Genomic DNA, 18640 nt, shown 5'->3' with positions numbered 1-18640 from the left:
CTTTTTCCCTTAAGGGGGAAATCCTGCTAGGGTGTGTTTGGAACCCAAAATGCCATTTTCTGCTGCTGCATATTTACATTTGTCCTCCTACCTGCAAACAAAATAAGAAAGTGCAAAAGTGACCTCTCTGAATTTTTGTTTTCCAAGTACTGACTGTGTCAAGCACACCAAAGTACTTGACATCAAGTAGATTTTATTAAAAGATTTCATCTCAGTGCCACAGCACATTAGTACAATCTGTTGGAGACATCACACTGGGACTGCTGTGCAAGACTGGGAATATTCCTAGAATTGTTTTGCAAAAACTTGTCCTGCATGACTGAGGAATGGTCTGTCCTCCACTGAGACTGGTGTGAGGTAATAAATGGCTCATGGAAGAAATCAAGGCAGCAAGGTTGTGGCAGAAAGATTCTTGTTCACAGGAAAAAACTAATGAGTAGCAAGAACTGAAATTTTAGAGCTACAGCAAGGGAAAATAACTTGAAATTTAATCACAGTGCTTGCTATCATGGGAATTTCCTGGGCTAACTGGAAAATCTTGCACATCTCATGTTTCCCATATTCTGGCACAGTAAGTATACAGAGCTGCAAACTTGACAAATACCTTGTCTCTTAAGAGTTTATATTTACACACATCTGTTCCAGCAGTGCAAAACAATTCTATCACATCTGGATGATAGATGTCAAGAAAAGCATCAACAGATACTTAAACAAAACCCATGAGAATGCTACTTCAGTACTGGGGCATTTCTCTACCACCTTGAAAAACAGCTTCAGACAGGACATGGCTGTGTCAGCAAATCATCAGGTGCTCTGAAGGAAATGCTCTTTAATGATTAAAAATTTGAATTGTGCATGAGAAATCTCACTTGATTAAAGAACCAATCTAGAGTCTCAAATACTGACCAATAATATATACACAAACCCAAAACATTTGTTATGAGGAGAACTTAATCTTTAGTGACATTTTCTAGAAGCTTCACATTGCCAGGAGGGAGCCATTCAAAAATATGCAAAATAAAATAGTTTCTTAAACGTTTACCCTCCAAAACAAAGGAACTATTAACATAAAAGTCCAAGCATACATGATTGCCTCTCCCTTCAGGGGAAGCAAATCCTGGTATGCAAACTGGATGAGAGCTAAAATTTTGGCATACTCATGGCAAAAGCTCTTCACAAAGTCTGTTACCCCAGAATCTCCATGTGGCCAACAAAGCCAGAGCTGGGAAAGGTAAATAACCTGCCTGTAACACTGGGACTTCTTCAGGTGAATTGGGATCTCCACAGTCTAGCTCCAGCCTCAACCAGTACAGTTTAATCTCATCTTGGGCTGTAAAGGAGCAAAAGCTTCCATTCCATCCACTCAGGTGACCATGGAGGTGTCAGTTTTGCCACTGAAGTAAATGTAACCATAGTGCTGCTCCCTGCATTGCTCTTCTGAGGAGGAGAAGTCACCAAAGTACAGAACTCTCCAGGAAATGAATTCACAGTCATGGCAGGAACCACACTAATGATGCTCATGCTATGAAGAAAAACTAACCAGGCTGAAAGAAACTCTGCATGCTCTGGGGAGGAAAAACAAAACCTCTCTCCCTAAAACAGAAGTATGAACATGGCATTTGTAAAGAACATCATCTGAGCAGGGGCCTTGAGTAACTCTTTGTGTTGGAAATAAAACACCTCAAAGAGAGAGTAAGTGCAGGGCACAGAAACAGAATTTACAGTTGATGTGACAGTGATTTACTCCCACAGAAATATTCATCTTACCATATGTAGCCAGTATTGTTTAAGTTCCAGGGAAGCTCCCTTAAAAAGAGCCCGAGACCCAAGAGGGTTGCTGTGGATAAGGCAGGTGCAATGCACAAGGAGTGGCATTTCCACACCCACTGCAGGGCTGGTGCCCTGGGATGTGCTCTGTGCCTCCTGTTCCCCTGCACTGGGGATGTCATTATGCAACCCAATGCAATTGTAATGAGTTAGCAGTGAGGAAGGGAAAAGAAAGAAATGGAAAACACAATTTGTTTTCTTTCCAGTACAATATTTCTGTAATCTTCCAAATTGTATCAACCTCTCCTGGACTTTTTTCCCATTTTAGCAAATTTCCAATACAAGCAGGAGAGGCAGCATTAAGAACCTAACTGGGACAGCCAAACTGTCCCAGTCCTCATTCCTGTTACTGCTAAGAGAAGATGCCAAAGAAAACTTGCAGCTACTCCCATTCCCACTTCAAACATTCTTGTCCCACAGAGATGACTTAGATTAGTCATAACTCCCAAGAAAGGTGTATTTTTGGTTAGCTGAGACATGGTGCAAAAAGATCTATCTTATTTTCCATCCTTCAACAGCTCTGCCTTTTGCCTTCAGAAATATGTAGCAGCTTCTAAAGAAGACACATTATTTAAATCCCTATTTTATTATAATAAACAGCATTTTTTAAGTATATTAAAGAAGTTTAAAATGTTATAGAAGTCGGCTCAAAATTATGCAGTCCTCTGCAATTCTTTCTAGCTACATTTTCACTTGATTATTTCAGAATCCTATTTTTTCCCACCTGCCATGTGCAACAATTAGTGTTCCATGAACTCAGAGAATTTGTTATTTGGCAAAGCTTCATTAAACATATATATGAGGGAAAGTGGCTGTAAATTGGTGCCACTAATGAAGGGCTCTTCCTCTTCTGAAGAGAAGAAAGCCCACAACTCACATTTTCTCAAATCTTTATTTCATTCTGCACAACAGTTTTTATTTATCCCCATTAATGAAGGGGAAAAGGACCATGATTAATAACATTAATTATATCAAAGTGAAGGAACATGGTACAGTGCCTGGTAGAGTCTTTTTTTTGTTCTTTTTTTAAGAAAGTCTCCGTTTATTGGACTCCATCCAATTCCTGCATTAACATTTTACAGCAGAAACTCAGCATGTGGAAAATGTTTAGGTTACCCTCCTGCCTTAAATGGCACAGCTTTAGAGTCATCTAAACAAATTCATGAGCAGCACCAGACATTTCTTTTATACATCTTGGGATAACTGTAGGTGCTGGCCAACTGATCAAGGACAAGGAAATCTAACCACTGGAAGCTCTAGGTGTTCTTTACTGGGGGCAGAAAGGAGCCATTCCCCTTTCCTGTGCAATCCTGAGGTCCAAAATCTTCCCCTCAACCCAGTGTGGAACTGCAGCAGCTGCCCCTGCACTCCAGGCACAGCTCACATGCAAAGGCAGCTTAAATTACCCGAGTGAAATGCATCTGCATCAGAAATATCAAAGAGGAGAATCACAGGGGTAAATTCAGGGAACCCTCATTTTCTCACACAAAGCAGGCTCCTTGAGAGGAGAAAACAGTAAAACTGTGCTTCAAAACAGTTTTGCAATCAGAGCTGCTGCTCCTTCCACCATCTGTTACCACCATATCAGCTCTTTGGAAAACAAGTTGAGCTTTGCACACAGAGCAAAGGTTGCTAGGTTTCCTTTAAGCAATGAATAATGACATGTTCTCTGCACAATTACTGTACTCCCTGAGAACAGCCTTCATTTTCAGAGAATTTGAAAAGTAAATCTGTTAATAACCTCAGGAATTAATATTAATTAAACACAACTTCTTCCAGAAATCTAGCAAAATCCACAAGATGTTCTTTTTCCTTTTGATTTTGAAGAATACTATTAACTGTTCAAACTTCCCACATCAGAAAGCAGTTTTGCATTATGCTCACATACTCTGTTTTAACTTAGAATTCTTTTTTTTTTTTGCTAAAATTGACTCTTTTGGCAGATGCCAAACCCCAGAATAGTTTCCTCCTAGGAACAGTAGGAAGCACAGCCTTCTACACACCATCTGTATCTCCCAGTCCCATTGGCAGCAAGAAGCCTCCAAACCCTCTCTCTCAGTCAACAGCCATTTTGGGAATGATGCCTCTTTCACTCACCTCCCTACTCTGACTGTGCATCTACAATCTAGCTGAGATTTACATGATTGTTACAAATATTACAATTGATGGATAAGAGAGGTGAAATTTGCCACCAAAAGTGAGTTTTTATTAGATTGCTACACTGGAAAAATATGGACAAACTCACCAGGTCAAGTTAAGGATGCTTTCCAGTTTTGTTGCACTACTGTCCAAAACTCACACAGCATCCCTGGCACAGGGTAACCAAGGCTGCACACTAAATCCTCTGTCTAAAGAGGGATGTTGACATTTTGAAACCATCTAGTAAATTACAGACAGGTGATGCAATGCACAATTTCTGCTCAGCACTCATTGACACCTTTTAAACTTGATTTGACAATGCTGATTTGTAAAATCAACATCCAGTTTCTGAAAAGGATGTGCATTTTATAACTCCCTTTAAATCCATCAAAACTACAGTGCATTAACATTATGTGTGAGCCAAAGCTGCAGCTGCAGAGGAGCTGAGGCTGCTGAAATCTGCACCATGCTCCAGACAGAACTGTCCAAGCCAGCTTTTCAGTGCCAGTCACCAGCACAGGGGCTGTGCCAGGCCCCCTGCCCACCTCTGTCTGCAGCTGAGCAGCAGCAGAGACAATGGAAGTTATAAAACTACAAAGTGACTCCAGGGCTCTTCTCTTCAGCATTTTAAATGAATGTGAAATGCCAGGCTGGAACAGAGAGTCTCAGCAGAGTCTCCCAAGGGCCCAGACTGTCAAAGTATGAAAATGGATTGGCTGATTTATGTATTTGCTAACTTCTCCTCTGAGTCTTTATGGCAACTAGGAACAATGGTTTAACACTTCAGACATGAAACTGTCATTTAGCTGTGACATTTCCCCCCTTCATATATGCTAGTTTTTTGTGTTTTTCTTACATGCCAATGAGACCCTCAGATCAGAACACAAAAGCACTGGTAGAGCTTGAAGAGCTCCAAGTGCCAAATGCAAATTAGTCCTCTTTGCAGAAAATGGACTTCACACAATGGCTCCTCACAACTAAGCCATCCTCGTGTCTTCATCCTGCCCTGGAAAGCAGCAGCCTCTAAAGATGGAAAAACCAGTCTGGTCTCTGTCAGGAAAATGCCAGCAGCAGCACCTTTTGTGGCAGACATCCTTAGGAGGAGAGCAGAGGCAGACTTCCTTTACACAGATAGCTGTTGGGTAGCATGAAACTGTGCTAAAAGCCTCTGTAATTTACTTCCAACTTGGCTTCTTGGTTGTGACACCCTAGGTGCTAAGCCACAATCAAATCACTTTACCTTCCTGTACTTTAGTTTCTCCTTCTATTAAGCACATATTGACCTTTCTTCATTATGCACTCTGAGACATAGGAATGAAAAGCAGTGGGTAAGAGCTGATTGTTATTAGAGCTACTAATAATAATCCTTGAGCTCTGTAAGTCTCTCAGGTGAAATAATTTTGTATGACTAAGCAAATCTCTCAAATCCTTCCAAATCTCTACCTGAACTTTACAATCTAGATAGTGAAGACAGGGCAGGGAAGACAAGGGCAATGGAAAATAATTTCTTATTCATGGGAAACAGAACCCATTCTAAAATAAAAAAATGTGCAAAACACTTGTGCCAGGCCAGTAGGGATCTGTTTTGTATCAGACTCCCCCAAAGCAGTTTTGTCATTTTCAAATTGCTTCAACTTTCTTTAAATATTTAGTTCTGAGACCTTTATCTCCCTAACAGTTCTATTTGTAGTAAGGAGACAATCCTACTTACTAAAAAACAATCAGATTCTTTCTCTGAACGGTCTTCTGAATTTAGATGTTGGGTGTTTCTTAAGGTTCAGAATAATTGGAATAAAGGCTTCATCTTTCCCATGAGTGGAAGCATTAACTGGCTTTATCCATATTTTCAAAACATATGAGCCTTCTCCCCTCAATTGCTTTGCACAACTCTTGGCTTTTAACCAACACAGAGAGCAACTGCTCTTTTACTCAGAGATGGAAGCTGTGCAAGGAGAACAGTCTTTGCAAGTATCTTTCCAAAACAAAACTCAATTGATGCCTTTTCTACTTTAGAAATGGGAACACTGCATTCCACAGGAGTCAGGAACTTAAAAGCCCAGGGTTTGCACAGGACAGAGGCTCTGCTCCATGCCCCTGTGGAGGGGGAAGCAGTTAGGACACCCCTGTTCTGCAAGGCTCTCTTACTTTCTTTAAAACCAGAGAAACTCTGTGTAGGACTGGCTGGTATTAGGGACATTCAGAATTCTGTAAGGGCCAGAAAAAGTCCCACCTGGAAGCAGGGAGATGAGCAGGGATGGCAGAGTGCTGGCCAGAACAGCACCTGCACCCAGAGCTCTGGTACCCTCTACCAGCTTCTGTGGAACAGCTCCAGGCTTCTGAACTTACTGCACTGGTTCCTGCTGACTTCAAAACCCAGCCAGGCTTTCACTTACTGCATGTAGTTTTTGTCTCTGGAGTCCACACCCACCCAGTTGCTGACTAAGCACCACATCAAGAAAGACAGCCTCTAAACCTACTTTATTTCAAAGACAAAATTAAGTCATTATTCCTACTCTATGTTGATGCTGGCATCAAAGAAATGAAATATGCGCAATTGGTCATTTAATGTACGATTAAGAGAGAAAGTAAATTCATGTTAAGATACACTTAGAATGAAAAATATTTTAGGTATGAAAAAAAGTATATCAGAATGACACAGACAGGAGGAAAAGCAGTCTTATGTCTGGGCAGAACTCTGTTATGTTCAAACGAATGGAGTCATCTTTGGAACTCTGTAATAATTGGCCTCTATTCCCTGCTCAACCGTAACATTATTTAACAACTTGGTTCCATAATTAAGTTCATCTTCCCAGTGGAATCTTGAAAAGAGGCTTAATTTTCTGCAAGAGAAATGGAGACATTGCAGCCTGCCTAGCAGGGTGGCAAATCAATGACTCAGCAATGGGCAGTTACAAACAGATTGGTTTTAATCTCTTAATCCCCAATATTTGCATATGTTCAAGGGTAGTCTTTGTGACCCCAGAAATATTTATACTGCCCAAGATCTATGTTTATTTTTTGCCCGCAGCAATTTGTGATGAAAAAATAAATGGTTTTTGTTTATAAACACATAAGAGTGCAACATAGAGAGTTTAGACCCAGATTTGGAAACCTGTATTCAGATAGGGATTGGCTTTTGTTTATGTCAATGTACCTGAAATATTGAAGTATTATCACAACCAAAATTCTAATATTTGGGGGTTTTCTTACACAAGTCATGGTACCAAAAGTTTTTGCTTTGGTTAACAACTACAAATGGAGTACAAAGCCTCCCACTGATCCCTGTTTACAATCCATATTCTTAATGGTTGTTAATGGCTTTTGTTCAGGACTTGTGATTAGAAAGTACATATAATTTGAGCATCTGATGTACTTTGCCCATGTTAGAAAATAAATTCAGGATTTAGTTAGTGAAACCATTCTAAACTGTGATTAAATAATAAAATCTGAAATTCAGTATTTTGGACATTTTCAGATCTTTCTAGGTTTGCGTCTACAGACTTGGATCTTTGGCAAAAATTTTTGGTTCTTGATAATTGACAAATTAGAAAAGCCCACTTTCCAGTTTAGAAAGAGCACAGATAATCCCAAGAGCTAAGCATGAACAGCCACTCGGTCTTGGAAAAGCAAATGCAGACTTTCTGCTTTTCATGATTTACAGACTTACAACCCCAGGCTTCCTGTCCTCTCTACCATCAGTTAATTTATGTAAACTGTGTTAATAACACAAAAAAGCTCTGCGCTCCCCGGTGTCCCAGGCATGTTTGTTTTGTTTATTCCTCTTCATATCTCTCCTTACTAATTCTTTTGCAAACAAGAGCGCAGAGTAGCCATACCTTTCACTGTAATTCTTTCAGTTTTATTATACTGACATTTAGACATTTCATTGTCTTTTGATTGCCAGACAAACACACAACGAGCACAAGCTGGTTTCCAACAGTGATGCTCATTGTACTGTACTCATGTTATGAGGCTTAGAATTTGTGCATTTTCTTACAGAGATTTCCATAAAGAAAGAAATTCAAATATCATGAAAATCACTTCAAATTTTGAGTCTTGAAATTATACTTGAGTTCTACCTCCAAAAGTCCCTCATTGTTTCAGACACATCCATCATTTATAGGCTACAAATCCTATAAAGATTATATCTATAATCCATTACATTATATCAGGAAATCTAAATCTGAATATTGCCTCTGTTGCAGTCTAAAGAAATGCTAAAATAATGTAACTGTATAACTTGCCACATATACAGAGTCAATACTTACAGCTTCAGAAAGGCTCTTACCTTGAGAAACAAGGCTCCCTTGGAAGCCAAGGAGTCCATTCCTCTTCCATTGGGGTAACAGTGATAGGCAGCATCCATAACAGGATAGCGGCTGGCAAAAAGTAGACCACTGTTCACAAACTTAAAGCTACAGCAGCTGTGGCAGCTGTAGACCCCAACATCATAGACGATGTATTCAAAATAGTGATGGAGCTGCTCTTTCAATTTCTCCGCAGCTCTTTTGTCAAACACTTCCTGCAAGCACAGAAAGTCCAGGTTGGCAGGGAAGAAAGCAGAGATCTCATGATCAAAGGTCTCATCTGTGTGTTTCTTTTTCCGCACTGAAGTCTTCTTCATGATTGAAGCTTTGTAGAGGAGCTTGTTGTTGACAGTGCTTTGGTCCACTGTACCATCTCCAACACGGACTTTGACTAGGGACTCTCGTGAGGCAGAGCAGCTGTCTAAACTCCCAGAATCTCCTTCCTTCTGTTTGTGGTTTGGTGTTTTTGACACCTCTGCATCACCTTCCAGTGAGGGCTCTGCTGGGCCACTGGCATGAGCCTGGCTGTTGACGGTGTCTGCTTCTGTGTCTGACATGTGGCCATTCTCCTCTCCATTGATACGGACAATGCAAGTGTTTTCTTCCCCCTCGTGTGGCTCTCCACTTCCACCTTTATCTTCTCTGTTCTCCTCGCCGTTGTTTGAGCCACAGTTGTCTCCTTTGTACTCCATTGATGTTGTCCTTTTGATGCCAGCATTAACAGTGCGGTTGTCTCCGGCCTGGGGGGAGACCAGGCTGCTGAAACTCGCTGCACTGATGGATGTGTTGGTAGGAGAATCTATGTATATTTTAATCTGTGGCCTGCTCGCCCCATTTCGGATCCTCCGGCCGATCTCCTTAGCCCTGGCCTGTGTATTGAAGACGTTATTAAATCTTGCCAGAGAATCGGGCAGCAGGCAAACATTGGCACTGCCAAAGCAGAAGCTTTTCCCAGTCCCTGCTGCCTTCCATTCAGTGAGCAGTGTGGCTCCATTGGCGTGGTTCTTGTCTTTCAGCCTGGAGTAGATATAGGGCCTTCTGGCTGACTGCAGAGGGGACCAGAGCAAGAAGCCAATCAAAGCAAAAGGAAGAGAGGCCACCAAGAGTGCCAGGTAGATGGGAGTGGTGATAATGATGCAGAGTGCATGAAAATAGCATGGGTCATCTGCTCTTTGACGTTTTTCATAGGTGGTCGGAACAAAAGAGCCCACGAGCCTGTCTGCTAGCCAGTAACATGGGAAAATCAGGCCCCAGGAAAAAGAATGCAGGACTGACAGAAAGCTGTTGGGAAATGGAGAAGTGTATAAAACCATTGCAACTCAGTTATGACAACACTTCAGGGCCTACTACATGATGTCACTGTGTCAAGCATCCATAAGAACACTGGGAGAGGGATGGGGAAAAAAGGTCTGGTCAGGAGATTGTTGGGTTTTTTTCCAGTGAGAGTCAATAACAAAACTTTAAGAGCACCATTTCACTGTGTTGGAGTAAAAATGAAACAAGGCCACTGTTTTTGTCTGGCTTTTTGGCATCTGTATTTGTCAAAGGATGTCATTGTTCACTGGGGGCTGCCATAATGAAACTCTCCAGAGGCAAAACAGAAACCTGCAGAAACAAAAGACAAAACATATTGAAAGTTTAAGTAGCACTTATTGGAAGTTAAAGCAGATTGAGTTTTTCTCAAAACAATTAAAGACTTATTATATTTATTGTATTTAGATGGAAATTGGAAAGGTTGGATCAAGGGAGAAATTGGGAGTTTTTTGTTTTGTTTCAATTATTAGCTCAGCATAACTTCACCAATCTTATGCAACATGTTTGAGTTCAAAGAAATAAGGGACAAGTCAAGTGCCAAATAACAAATGCTTGGCATTTACTCAGTGCCAAAGGCATTTTGGGATGTTGATAATAGGGGGGAGCCTGGCAGATTTGTTTTTCTGGATGATTTTTAGGCTCCTTCAGTAAAAATGCTCAAAAGTCACTCTGGCATCCACGCATCAGATAGGAAAAAAATTAACCTAAAACCTATCCAATTATGTAATTACCATTAGAAAAGAAAAATCTCTAAAGAAGTTATTCTGTTCTTCTGGGTGCTTAAAATGCTTTATAAAAGCCCTATTTACATAATCACTCAGCAGACCAGAAAGATTCCTGTTTACAGCAGTGCCAAGGGTAAACAGAACGTTGTGTTTGGGATCTGTGAAGTGAGGACAGACTGCAAGCCCTATATTCCAACTTTCAGGCTGACAGCCTTCCTGGTGAAAGGTGTAGCAGTGTTGCAGAATATAAGGTCAATTTGACTCTTACTGTTTTAAAATAAAAGACCAGAAGAAAATGCAAAAGCACAATGGATCCATAAAAAAATTGCCTAATTAGGTCTTCAATAGGTGTTTCCTTGAGCATATGATGACAGGATGTTACAACTCCCTGGGGAACATGAAACCAAGGGACAGTTTTGTAGATAGAGCAGTCAATGCCTGCTTGGTGATGTGCTGAAGTAAAAAAAAAAAAAACAAAAAAACCAGAATCAATTCAATACAACTCTTGCCAGTTCTATTATGGACAGCAGTATCGATAATCTACAAGATAAATCTACAAGATAAAGCTGTCCAGCAAACCATGAAACACCCAACTAAAACAGCTTCACAAAAGCCATTATCCAGATTGTGGAGACATACTGTGTAAAAGGAATTCATGCTTACTGCAGATCCAACATACTACTGTGTATTTGTAAAAATGGAAGAAAAATTAATGCAATCACAAATCTTTCCATGGGATAAGATTGCACAGCCCATGTCATGAAGCAGATTGGTTTGGACTGAGGTCTGTTTTAACAACTTTTAGCAAGAACGTGATTCTCTGTAAACACTAAAGGCTGTATGATGGTTCAAGGCCACATTGGTGACTCCTACACTTCCTTTGCCTTAAAAAGGGAGAGTATCTTTCAAAATCAGGAGGATTTTTGACCAGGTGCCAGCTGCATTTCTCACTACCAGCCTGCTGGAGTGAGGAGGCAATAATGGTTTGAGTACATACTTGTATTCCATGCATTTTATTCCATGAATTCTAATAGAATTCCCACAACTCATTACACAGAAGCACAAAAACCCTGGTACCACAGCAAGCTTTAAAATATAATAGCTGGAAAAAAGGGAAGAGGGTATGAAGGGAAGAGCTGGATGTCCTTTAAATTTTTACATATTGCAGACAGAAGACATAGACATGTCAAGGTCCTAATTAAAAACCCTCTTTTTGCAAGGAAATGATTAGCCTGACTTACTAAACTTCCAGATGAAAGCAATCACAAAACTTGCCAAAGCTCTGTCGCAGACTCTCTGGCACACACGTAAACTGGAACTAAGTTTCCTACTCCCTGCTAGAAAATCCTATGCATGCTAGTGCCTCAAAGCCACCCCAAAAAAGAGAATTAAGAGGGTCATGAGAGGCAGATTTTATCTCAGCAAGATCTTAAGGGGTGAGGGAAGGCACCATGTGAGTCAACAGGAACTTGGAAAACATGACGTCAGTCACATCTCTCCTAATGCAATGGTTTAGATGGAGCCTAAAGCTAAAGTGCCTAATTCCTTGTGATGAAGGGTATTACTTGGTAATCCAATGCTTTATTCATAGGGGTTTGGGAGATTAAGGGAGAATTTAAGATATTGCAATGAAACAGATATTTTTGTATGCTACAAAGACGTAAACGGCAGCGTTGTTTGGTGGTTTTTATTACTCTGTGAGTGTTTGAAGGCTAAAAATAGACTTTATTTAATTTTTTTTATGGTGGCGGTATGGAACATCTCAACTTTAGTGATAACAAGACATCAGGCAGAAAGGTTTCAAAGATTTTTATGATCATAATTATGCCCAGAAGTATGATGGAGACATCATAGATCAAAAGAGATGTTTCTAGCTCCAGCATTGCTTGCAAACTAAATAAAGGACAATACAAGTCAACAAGTGATAGGAGAAACAGAAGAAAAACAACAAATCTTACAATAATCATGTTATGAGAACAGTCTAGAAATGGTCAGAAAAGTTTTAACTTCCTTTTGCTTAGAAACTAAAATACACTTTCAAATTCAGACAACTAAACTTTCTTCAAAAGTGATAGTAATATCACCTATATACAGTAAAAATACAGTAAACTGTATTTTTAAAACTATAAGTAAATCACTGGCACAGTGATTTATTTAAACTGTTATTTATTTAAAAACAGAATAAAACTGAAGTGGCTAACTGATTTGGAAAATTATCCTATGGGTAACTTCACATCATAATTTACATATATTCATTAAAAGTAGTGTTTCTTGAATCCTAACAGTTGGTTTCCAGTGAAGATTGTAGCAATATTTTTCTAAAATTAATTCTAGAAAAGCAGTTTATTTAGGCTGTGGTTTTACCTTGATTTACTTATTGTCATTGTAATTTCAATCAAAGAAAACAGTCTTACAAAAATGATCCCACTAGACCATGTGAAACCACAAAAATTAGTGCTTGTAACTGAGCACAGGTGAAATGAAGATCTGGGGTAACTGAGGGAATTCTCACTCAGGCTCTCACGTCATTCAGACTTATTAGACAAACCACAACTTAATTTTTGCTTTCCTCATTGTTCTCATCTGGTTTTCCTCCCAGACACACTTCATAAAATCTTCCTTCCTTTATTCAGTGTTGTTCCCCTGATTATTCTTATACATGCTTTTAATTAGAGTCTAGTTCAACGGCTAACTAACCTTCTGGAAAAAAAACCACTCCAAAAGGCCAAACCATGTGAACTGCTTTCCATGCTTGATTACAGGGCTGTAATTACAGAGATGCAGCCATCTCAAGGGGTCAGTGGCTCTAATGAAGATGTTTCCTTGTTCCCCTGTGATCACTTCACAGCCTGATGTTCTATCTGAAATCCTTTCATCCTGGCTGGGACTCGTTCCATGAAAGAGTTCACCATGCAGGCGAAGGGAATTTAGGTAGAACTTACTGGCTCGCCTTAACTTCCACTTAAATCAGTAACAATTTACAGCTTAGGAAAATCTTTGTAAAAACTTGGGGAAAACATGGATCCTCTTTGGTATGAGAAGCTGAATTTGGTGAATCACTGCTACTGATGAATAAAGCAGAACCCATTCAAACTAAGGATTTGGCAGGAGGAGAAGGGAAGGAGGACAATGTTTTTGCAGACTTGCCATTGCAACATTCATTTACCAGTTTCTGCCTAAACTCTCTCCCTCCTTTCTAAAGGTCATCAAACACTGCCAGGCTGCTCTGCACCTTGTCTTTGTCCATAGGCAGCCAACAGGCAAGAATCAGCATAAACAAGATGTCTAACTTAATTGAGCTAACCTGTAAAAAATAAAATACTAAGAAGTGTGAATTTAAAGTCTCCCTGAATAGCAGAAATGTCAGCCATTAAGCAGATGTCTGCAGTCAAAAACCCCAAAGCACCCCCACAAGTCCAGGGAGCTGCTCAAGCCTCTGGCATATTCAGGGAGTAGATTTGTGATGATGCAATCTGTGCTTGAAGCAAGGAGGTGATAAATTTTCTTAAGGAGTCCTTGGAATCTCAGTGATGCCTCTGTCTGAACGTCTCCAAAGCTTGGAGGAGATTTGGTGCTGTTATTAACCACAGGTGAAGGGAGCTGGACCAGGGCTGGAGCCCATTGGTCACAGGGCTGGAGCTGGATCAGCAGGGCCCAAGGTACCTGTGGGCACCAGTGTGAGTGGGAGTCATCCCCTTCATCTGACAAAAGATTGGCTGCACCTGCAGAGAAACTGGGCTGGCCTGGTGCCCTCTGTACCTCCTCATTCAAAATGGGAGCTTTTCTTTCAAAGTGCTGAAAAGTTGTTTGTGATCACACTGTAAAACTTGCTCTGAGCTTTACAGTTATGTGGGCCATGGCAGCAGATTCTCATTTCCAAAAGCAAATTACCTGAATTTGGTAGTCCCAGATCATATTCCTAGGCCAAAAACCATACCCACACACCTTCTGCTACCTAAATAAATTGGGTTATGTTTTAAACTTAATAAAAAAATATATAAATTCAATTATGTTAATGTGTGAAAACACAGGTTAAAAAAAGATCTTTACAATTATAACCCATTGAAAAGCATTAAAAACATGTCAGTTTTGTCCCTTTTTTTCTTTCAAAATGGATGAAAAATTGAAGCTGAGTGCATTATTGTAGAAAACAATCATCTTTCATATTCCTGCAAGCAACACTGAGTCTACCCTGACACAAGAGATTATACTTGCTCAAACCTCACATCCAGAGTCATAAATGCAGAAGGGACACATCACACCTCTCAAGCCTAGGAGAGGTTTATTCTTTACTCCACACATACAAACTGCACTCCAACAATGAATGCTGTGTTTACACACCAGCTGTACCAATTGCTCCCTGGAGGCCTGACCCAAACCCAGAAACTTCACCAGTACAGCTCCAAATTCTGAAATACACCTCCAAAGCTTTGTGCACTCTGTGAGTGTACCAGTACCAGCCTGTGAACATCAGCTAAATAATCAAATACAAGCCATGTGGGAACCTTTTACAAGGGCATTTAGTTCTACTTCACTGGAGGGCATGAAGACTCATCTGAAAATCTGGACTCCACAAACTTTCTTCAATTATTTTTATTTCAGTGGAAATAGAAGTAGAATGACAGTTTCTGTTGTATTTTAGAGGGGCCAATGCCACGAATGCCTCTAAAAATATCATGGTTATGCAAACTAACAGCAACCAATGTCAGTTCTGATCTGCAAGGACATTATTTAAAACATTAATTTGACTGCATTGTTAAAGTAGCTACTTCAGAATTAATACCAAAAAAATCCTAACCAGCAGAACTGTCGCTTCTTGTACAGGGGACAATTACATATTTCCAAATTATCAATTCCTATTTATGATCTTGGGAACTGGTAAGAAGTAGGATCAATAGCATATTGATAGATGAAAATAACTGCAAATACAAAGAGCTCTAGGTTTTCAGAAAAGCTTTACTATCAGGCAAGATTTAGACAAAAAAAGTTAATCTGACCACTTGGTGATCTCACTCAGCACCTGGAAAGCTAAACACTCTGTTTTGAGACCTTATTTGGTGAACTTCAGTAGTGAGACAACTGCAGCCTACAAAAGTATGAATCTGTGACACTAAGCTCTGTTTATACAATAGAAACAGAATGGGCTTTATTTACAAAATCACCTTTTAGTGTGCTTTAGCCTCGTATTTTACAGGAGCTGGAGTAATTCAATAATGGCTAAATAAATCTGATCCTTGTAGATGGTTTGTTTAACAAAACCCAGTGAGATGGAACAATATTGGCTTTAGGTGCACAAGACAGAAGTGGAGATAAAATTTTCCCTACTCATCTTTCACCATCTAAATCCTACAGAGGTCTGACTACAGCCATGCCTTGCCCATAAATTAGCAGGGGCACAGGCTCCCTGTAAAATGAAAAGCTGTACTTTCTCAAGCAGCACTTTGAGCCTCCAGGCTTCTGGTTACTCCATGGCAGCTCAATAGAAGTATAAAGTAATCATTTTTCCCCAGAGTGGATATTTTTATACTGTTGAAATTGTTCTTAAAGGTGCGAAAGAAAAGTTACCTTAACCTACAGTAAATCCAACACAAATTCCTGCCAATAAATATCTGTTCCTCTATAAAAAATGCTTACCTACAATTCTTAAAATACTTTATAAAGGAAATTAAAATACAATGCGACTGAATTAAAACACAGCTACCCTTATAAAGAAAATTAAAGTACATTTATTCATTTTCTACTTATGGAAAATTGGAAAACAGAGCCTTTGTAACTTGGATAAGTTTTCATGGAAACCCCAAAACTAGACTCCTTAATTCACAGTTTCCATCTCTACTGACAAAGGTGTATTTCCCCAGGACCCAGAGATCTAATTGTATGGTGGTAATCATAAAAAACCCAGCATTGCTCAAAACTCAACACTTAAATGCCAAGTCCTTCCCCCAAAACTTGCTTCTATGTCAAGCCACTCTGACAAAAATGCAAGAATTCAAACTCAAGCTTTTTACAATCAAATTGCACCAAGATAGGCTGAGTACTTTTGTTGCATATTTTCATACAGCCAAACACACATCTAGTGAAAAAAAGGACCCAGCAGCATAAAAACCAACCCAGAGCACTTGACACTTTCAGCTTTTTAAAAGATAGGAAATTTAAGCAAAAATATTACATTTACTTATTTGTAAATTCATGTCACTGCAATACACTGGTAGACTAAAGTGTGCCAATCCTCTCATATTTTCTTTTTACAGAGTAACACATAAAAGAGGACAGAAAGCAATATGTGATTTTTTAAATTATCCCCTCCAATCACTTAACACTCTAAAAGAACACTTGTTGCCATCTTCACATAAAGCATAGCTAAATTTAGCTCAGATATTACAAAGCTACTAATCTCTCAAATACTCAAGAATTATTTAAAACCACAAGATCTATGTGGTGACTTGTCTTAAAACCATCCCTGAGAAAGCAGGGAGAAGATGCTGTGCAGGTTTATTCCAGGAAGCCTCATGGCTTGCTCTACCTATGAGGCTTTGCTGGCTCCTCACAGTAACACATTTATCCTGGCTAGGCTGGGCAGCTCTGGGGGAACAGGGATATCTGAAAAGATCCATGTCAAGAATCTTCTGACCCACTTCACATTCTGCTGCTACACATCTGTACAGACACCCCTGCAGAAGCCTGAGGACAAGGAGCAGTACTTTTCTGGGACAAATGTCCTTGTTCTGGGTCCTGGGAATAAGCACAGCATAGCACAGCCATGGGGTTGAGGTCAGGAAGCAGACATGGACCAAAGGCCAGCTCAGTAGGGGGAAAACAAGACCACCTCTGACCCCCAAAGGGCTCTGACCCTTTTCCAGACATGCCAAGAAGAATGAACTGCACATTGCAACAGCTTCCATAGAAAGAGAGAGAGTTACCTCGAGGGTAGGGAAAATTTATCAAAACCTACCTCCACAAAGCCCTGGTGTGCACATCCCAGGCTGCTGGATCAGTGCTGGAGCCAGCACTGCTGATCTTTCTGTCTCTCCCTCTCTCTTTCCTTCTACCCTTTATTCAAAATCCACCACTGTGTTTACATGGGAAGATAAGGGACTAACATACCAATTTCCATGCCAAGTGTATAATTTACCAATAAAACTGTCTTTTTAAAAGCCTCTGACTTTTGTGGTTCCTTCTCAACCACGGGCATGTACAAATCTGGGGTGCTTCCCTTCCCTTCCACAACCCTGCAATGTTTTTTGGAAATATGCTTGCCACCAAAATGGCATTCTTGAAAAAAATCTTGACTCTCACAAGAATGCAAAACAGAAGGACTGCAATATGTTTCCCACTTGTCCTAAAACTTTCTACACTTCTTATTAACCATTGCATTACACAGAAAATGCTGATCCTTCCTCTTCGCCTTCTAAGACATCTGACAAACTGAGAACATGCTCAGTCTGTTCTGGATGCCTCACTGCTACAGCACAGGAAGCAATGTTCAGCCACAAAGCAGCCTTTGAAGTCTTCTGACATTGCCTGATAAGAACCAGGTTTCTGGCATTGTACATTAAATTGCCCAAGAGTCTCCCATATTTTCTGCTGGCAGAACAGATCCAGGCTCAGGCCTCAACTTTCAACTTTTCAGGTTCCAGATTTCAGAGATTGCTACTCTTGTCATTATTGCTACTCAAGACATTACTGCTTTTTTGCATGAGTTGGCAAAAGACTTGGTAGAAAAAAGTGAACACAAAATTTGAGGTGGGATAGGGAGAGGGAAATCTTATTTCTAAGCCAGAAGCTTTTGTATCTCTATGGAAAAACAAGAATAAAGGCTAATCTCATTTTTTGTGTTATACAAAATGTATGTTTAATCCATAACATACCTGAAATATCAAAATTGTACTGCTGTTAATCAAAGTGGTCCATATTTAGAAAAGAAACAAAAGAAGCCATGCTAAATACCCAACATTCTACCACTTCTAAACCAAGAGAGTAGCATAATCCAGTAATAGAATCTGGCAAAAATCTAAAAGAACAAAAACAAGGAATGAATGCAAATGGGCAGCTACTTTAGTGAGGTATGCATACAAAGTTCACCTCACTATTCTGTGGACTTTTAGCTCCTTAAAAATACAGCAAATATTTGTAGTTTTTTCTGTTATTAAATGCATTTTTAAAGATCAGGGAAATATAGAGATATTTCATTTTACATCCCATTTTCTATTTACTCTTAGAACCAGAACAAAATCAGAAAGTTTCCTATATCCAGAAGAAGCAAGAGAGACAGACTGCTTCCATCTAAAAATACCTTCTGCAGTGATCTTATGTGGTCACCAACAAATG

General features: G+C 39.8%; 1 protein-coding gene across 1 annotated transcript in view; it reads right to left on the bottom strand.

Moving 5' to 3' along the window:
- Positions 1–18640, bottom strand: part of SMPD3 (sphingomyelin phosphodiesterase 3) — a 104323-nt gene that overhangs the window by 25950 nt on the left and 59733 nt on the right. The window contains exon 2 of the mRNA XM_054640675.2: positions 8255–9878. Coding sequence (XP_054496650.2) covers positions 8255–9586 — 1332 coding nt within the window. The 5' untranslated portion in view covers positions 9587–9878. The remainder of the gene's footprint in view (positions 1–8254; positions 9879–18640) is intronic.

The sequence above is a fragment of the Agelaius phoeniceus genome, chromosome 12 (assembly GCF_051311805.1).
Source record: "Agelaius phoeniceus isolate bAgePho1 chromosome 12, bAgePho1.hap1, whole genome shotgun sequence".
Taxonomy (NCBI): domain Eukaryota; kingdom Metazoa; phylum Chordata; class Aves; order Passeriformes; family Icteridae; genus Agelaius; species Agelaius phoeniceus.
The sequence above is the reverse complement of the archived record's forward strand: the minus strand, read 5'-3'. Positions and strand labels throughout refer to the sequence as shown.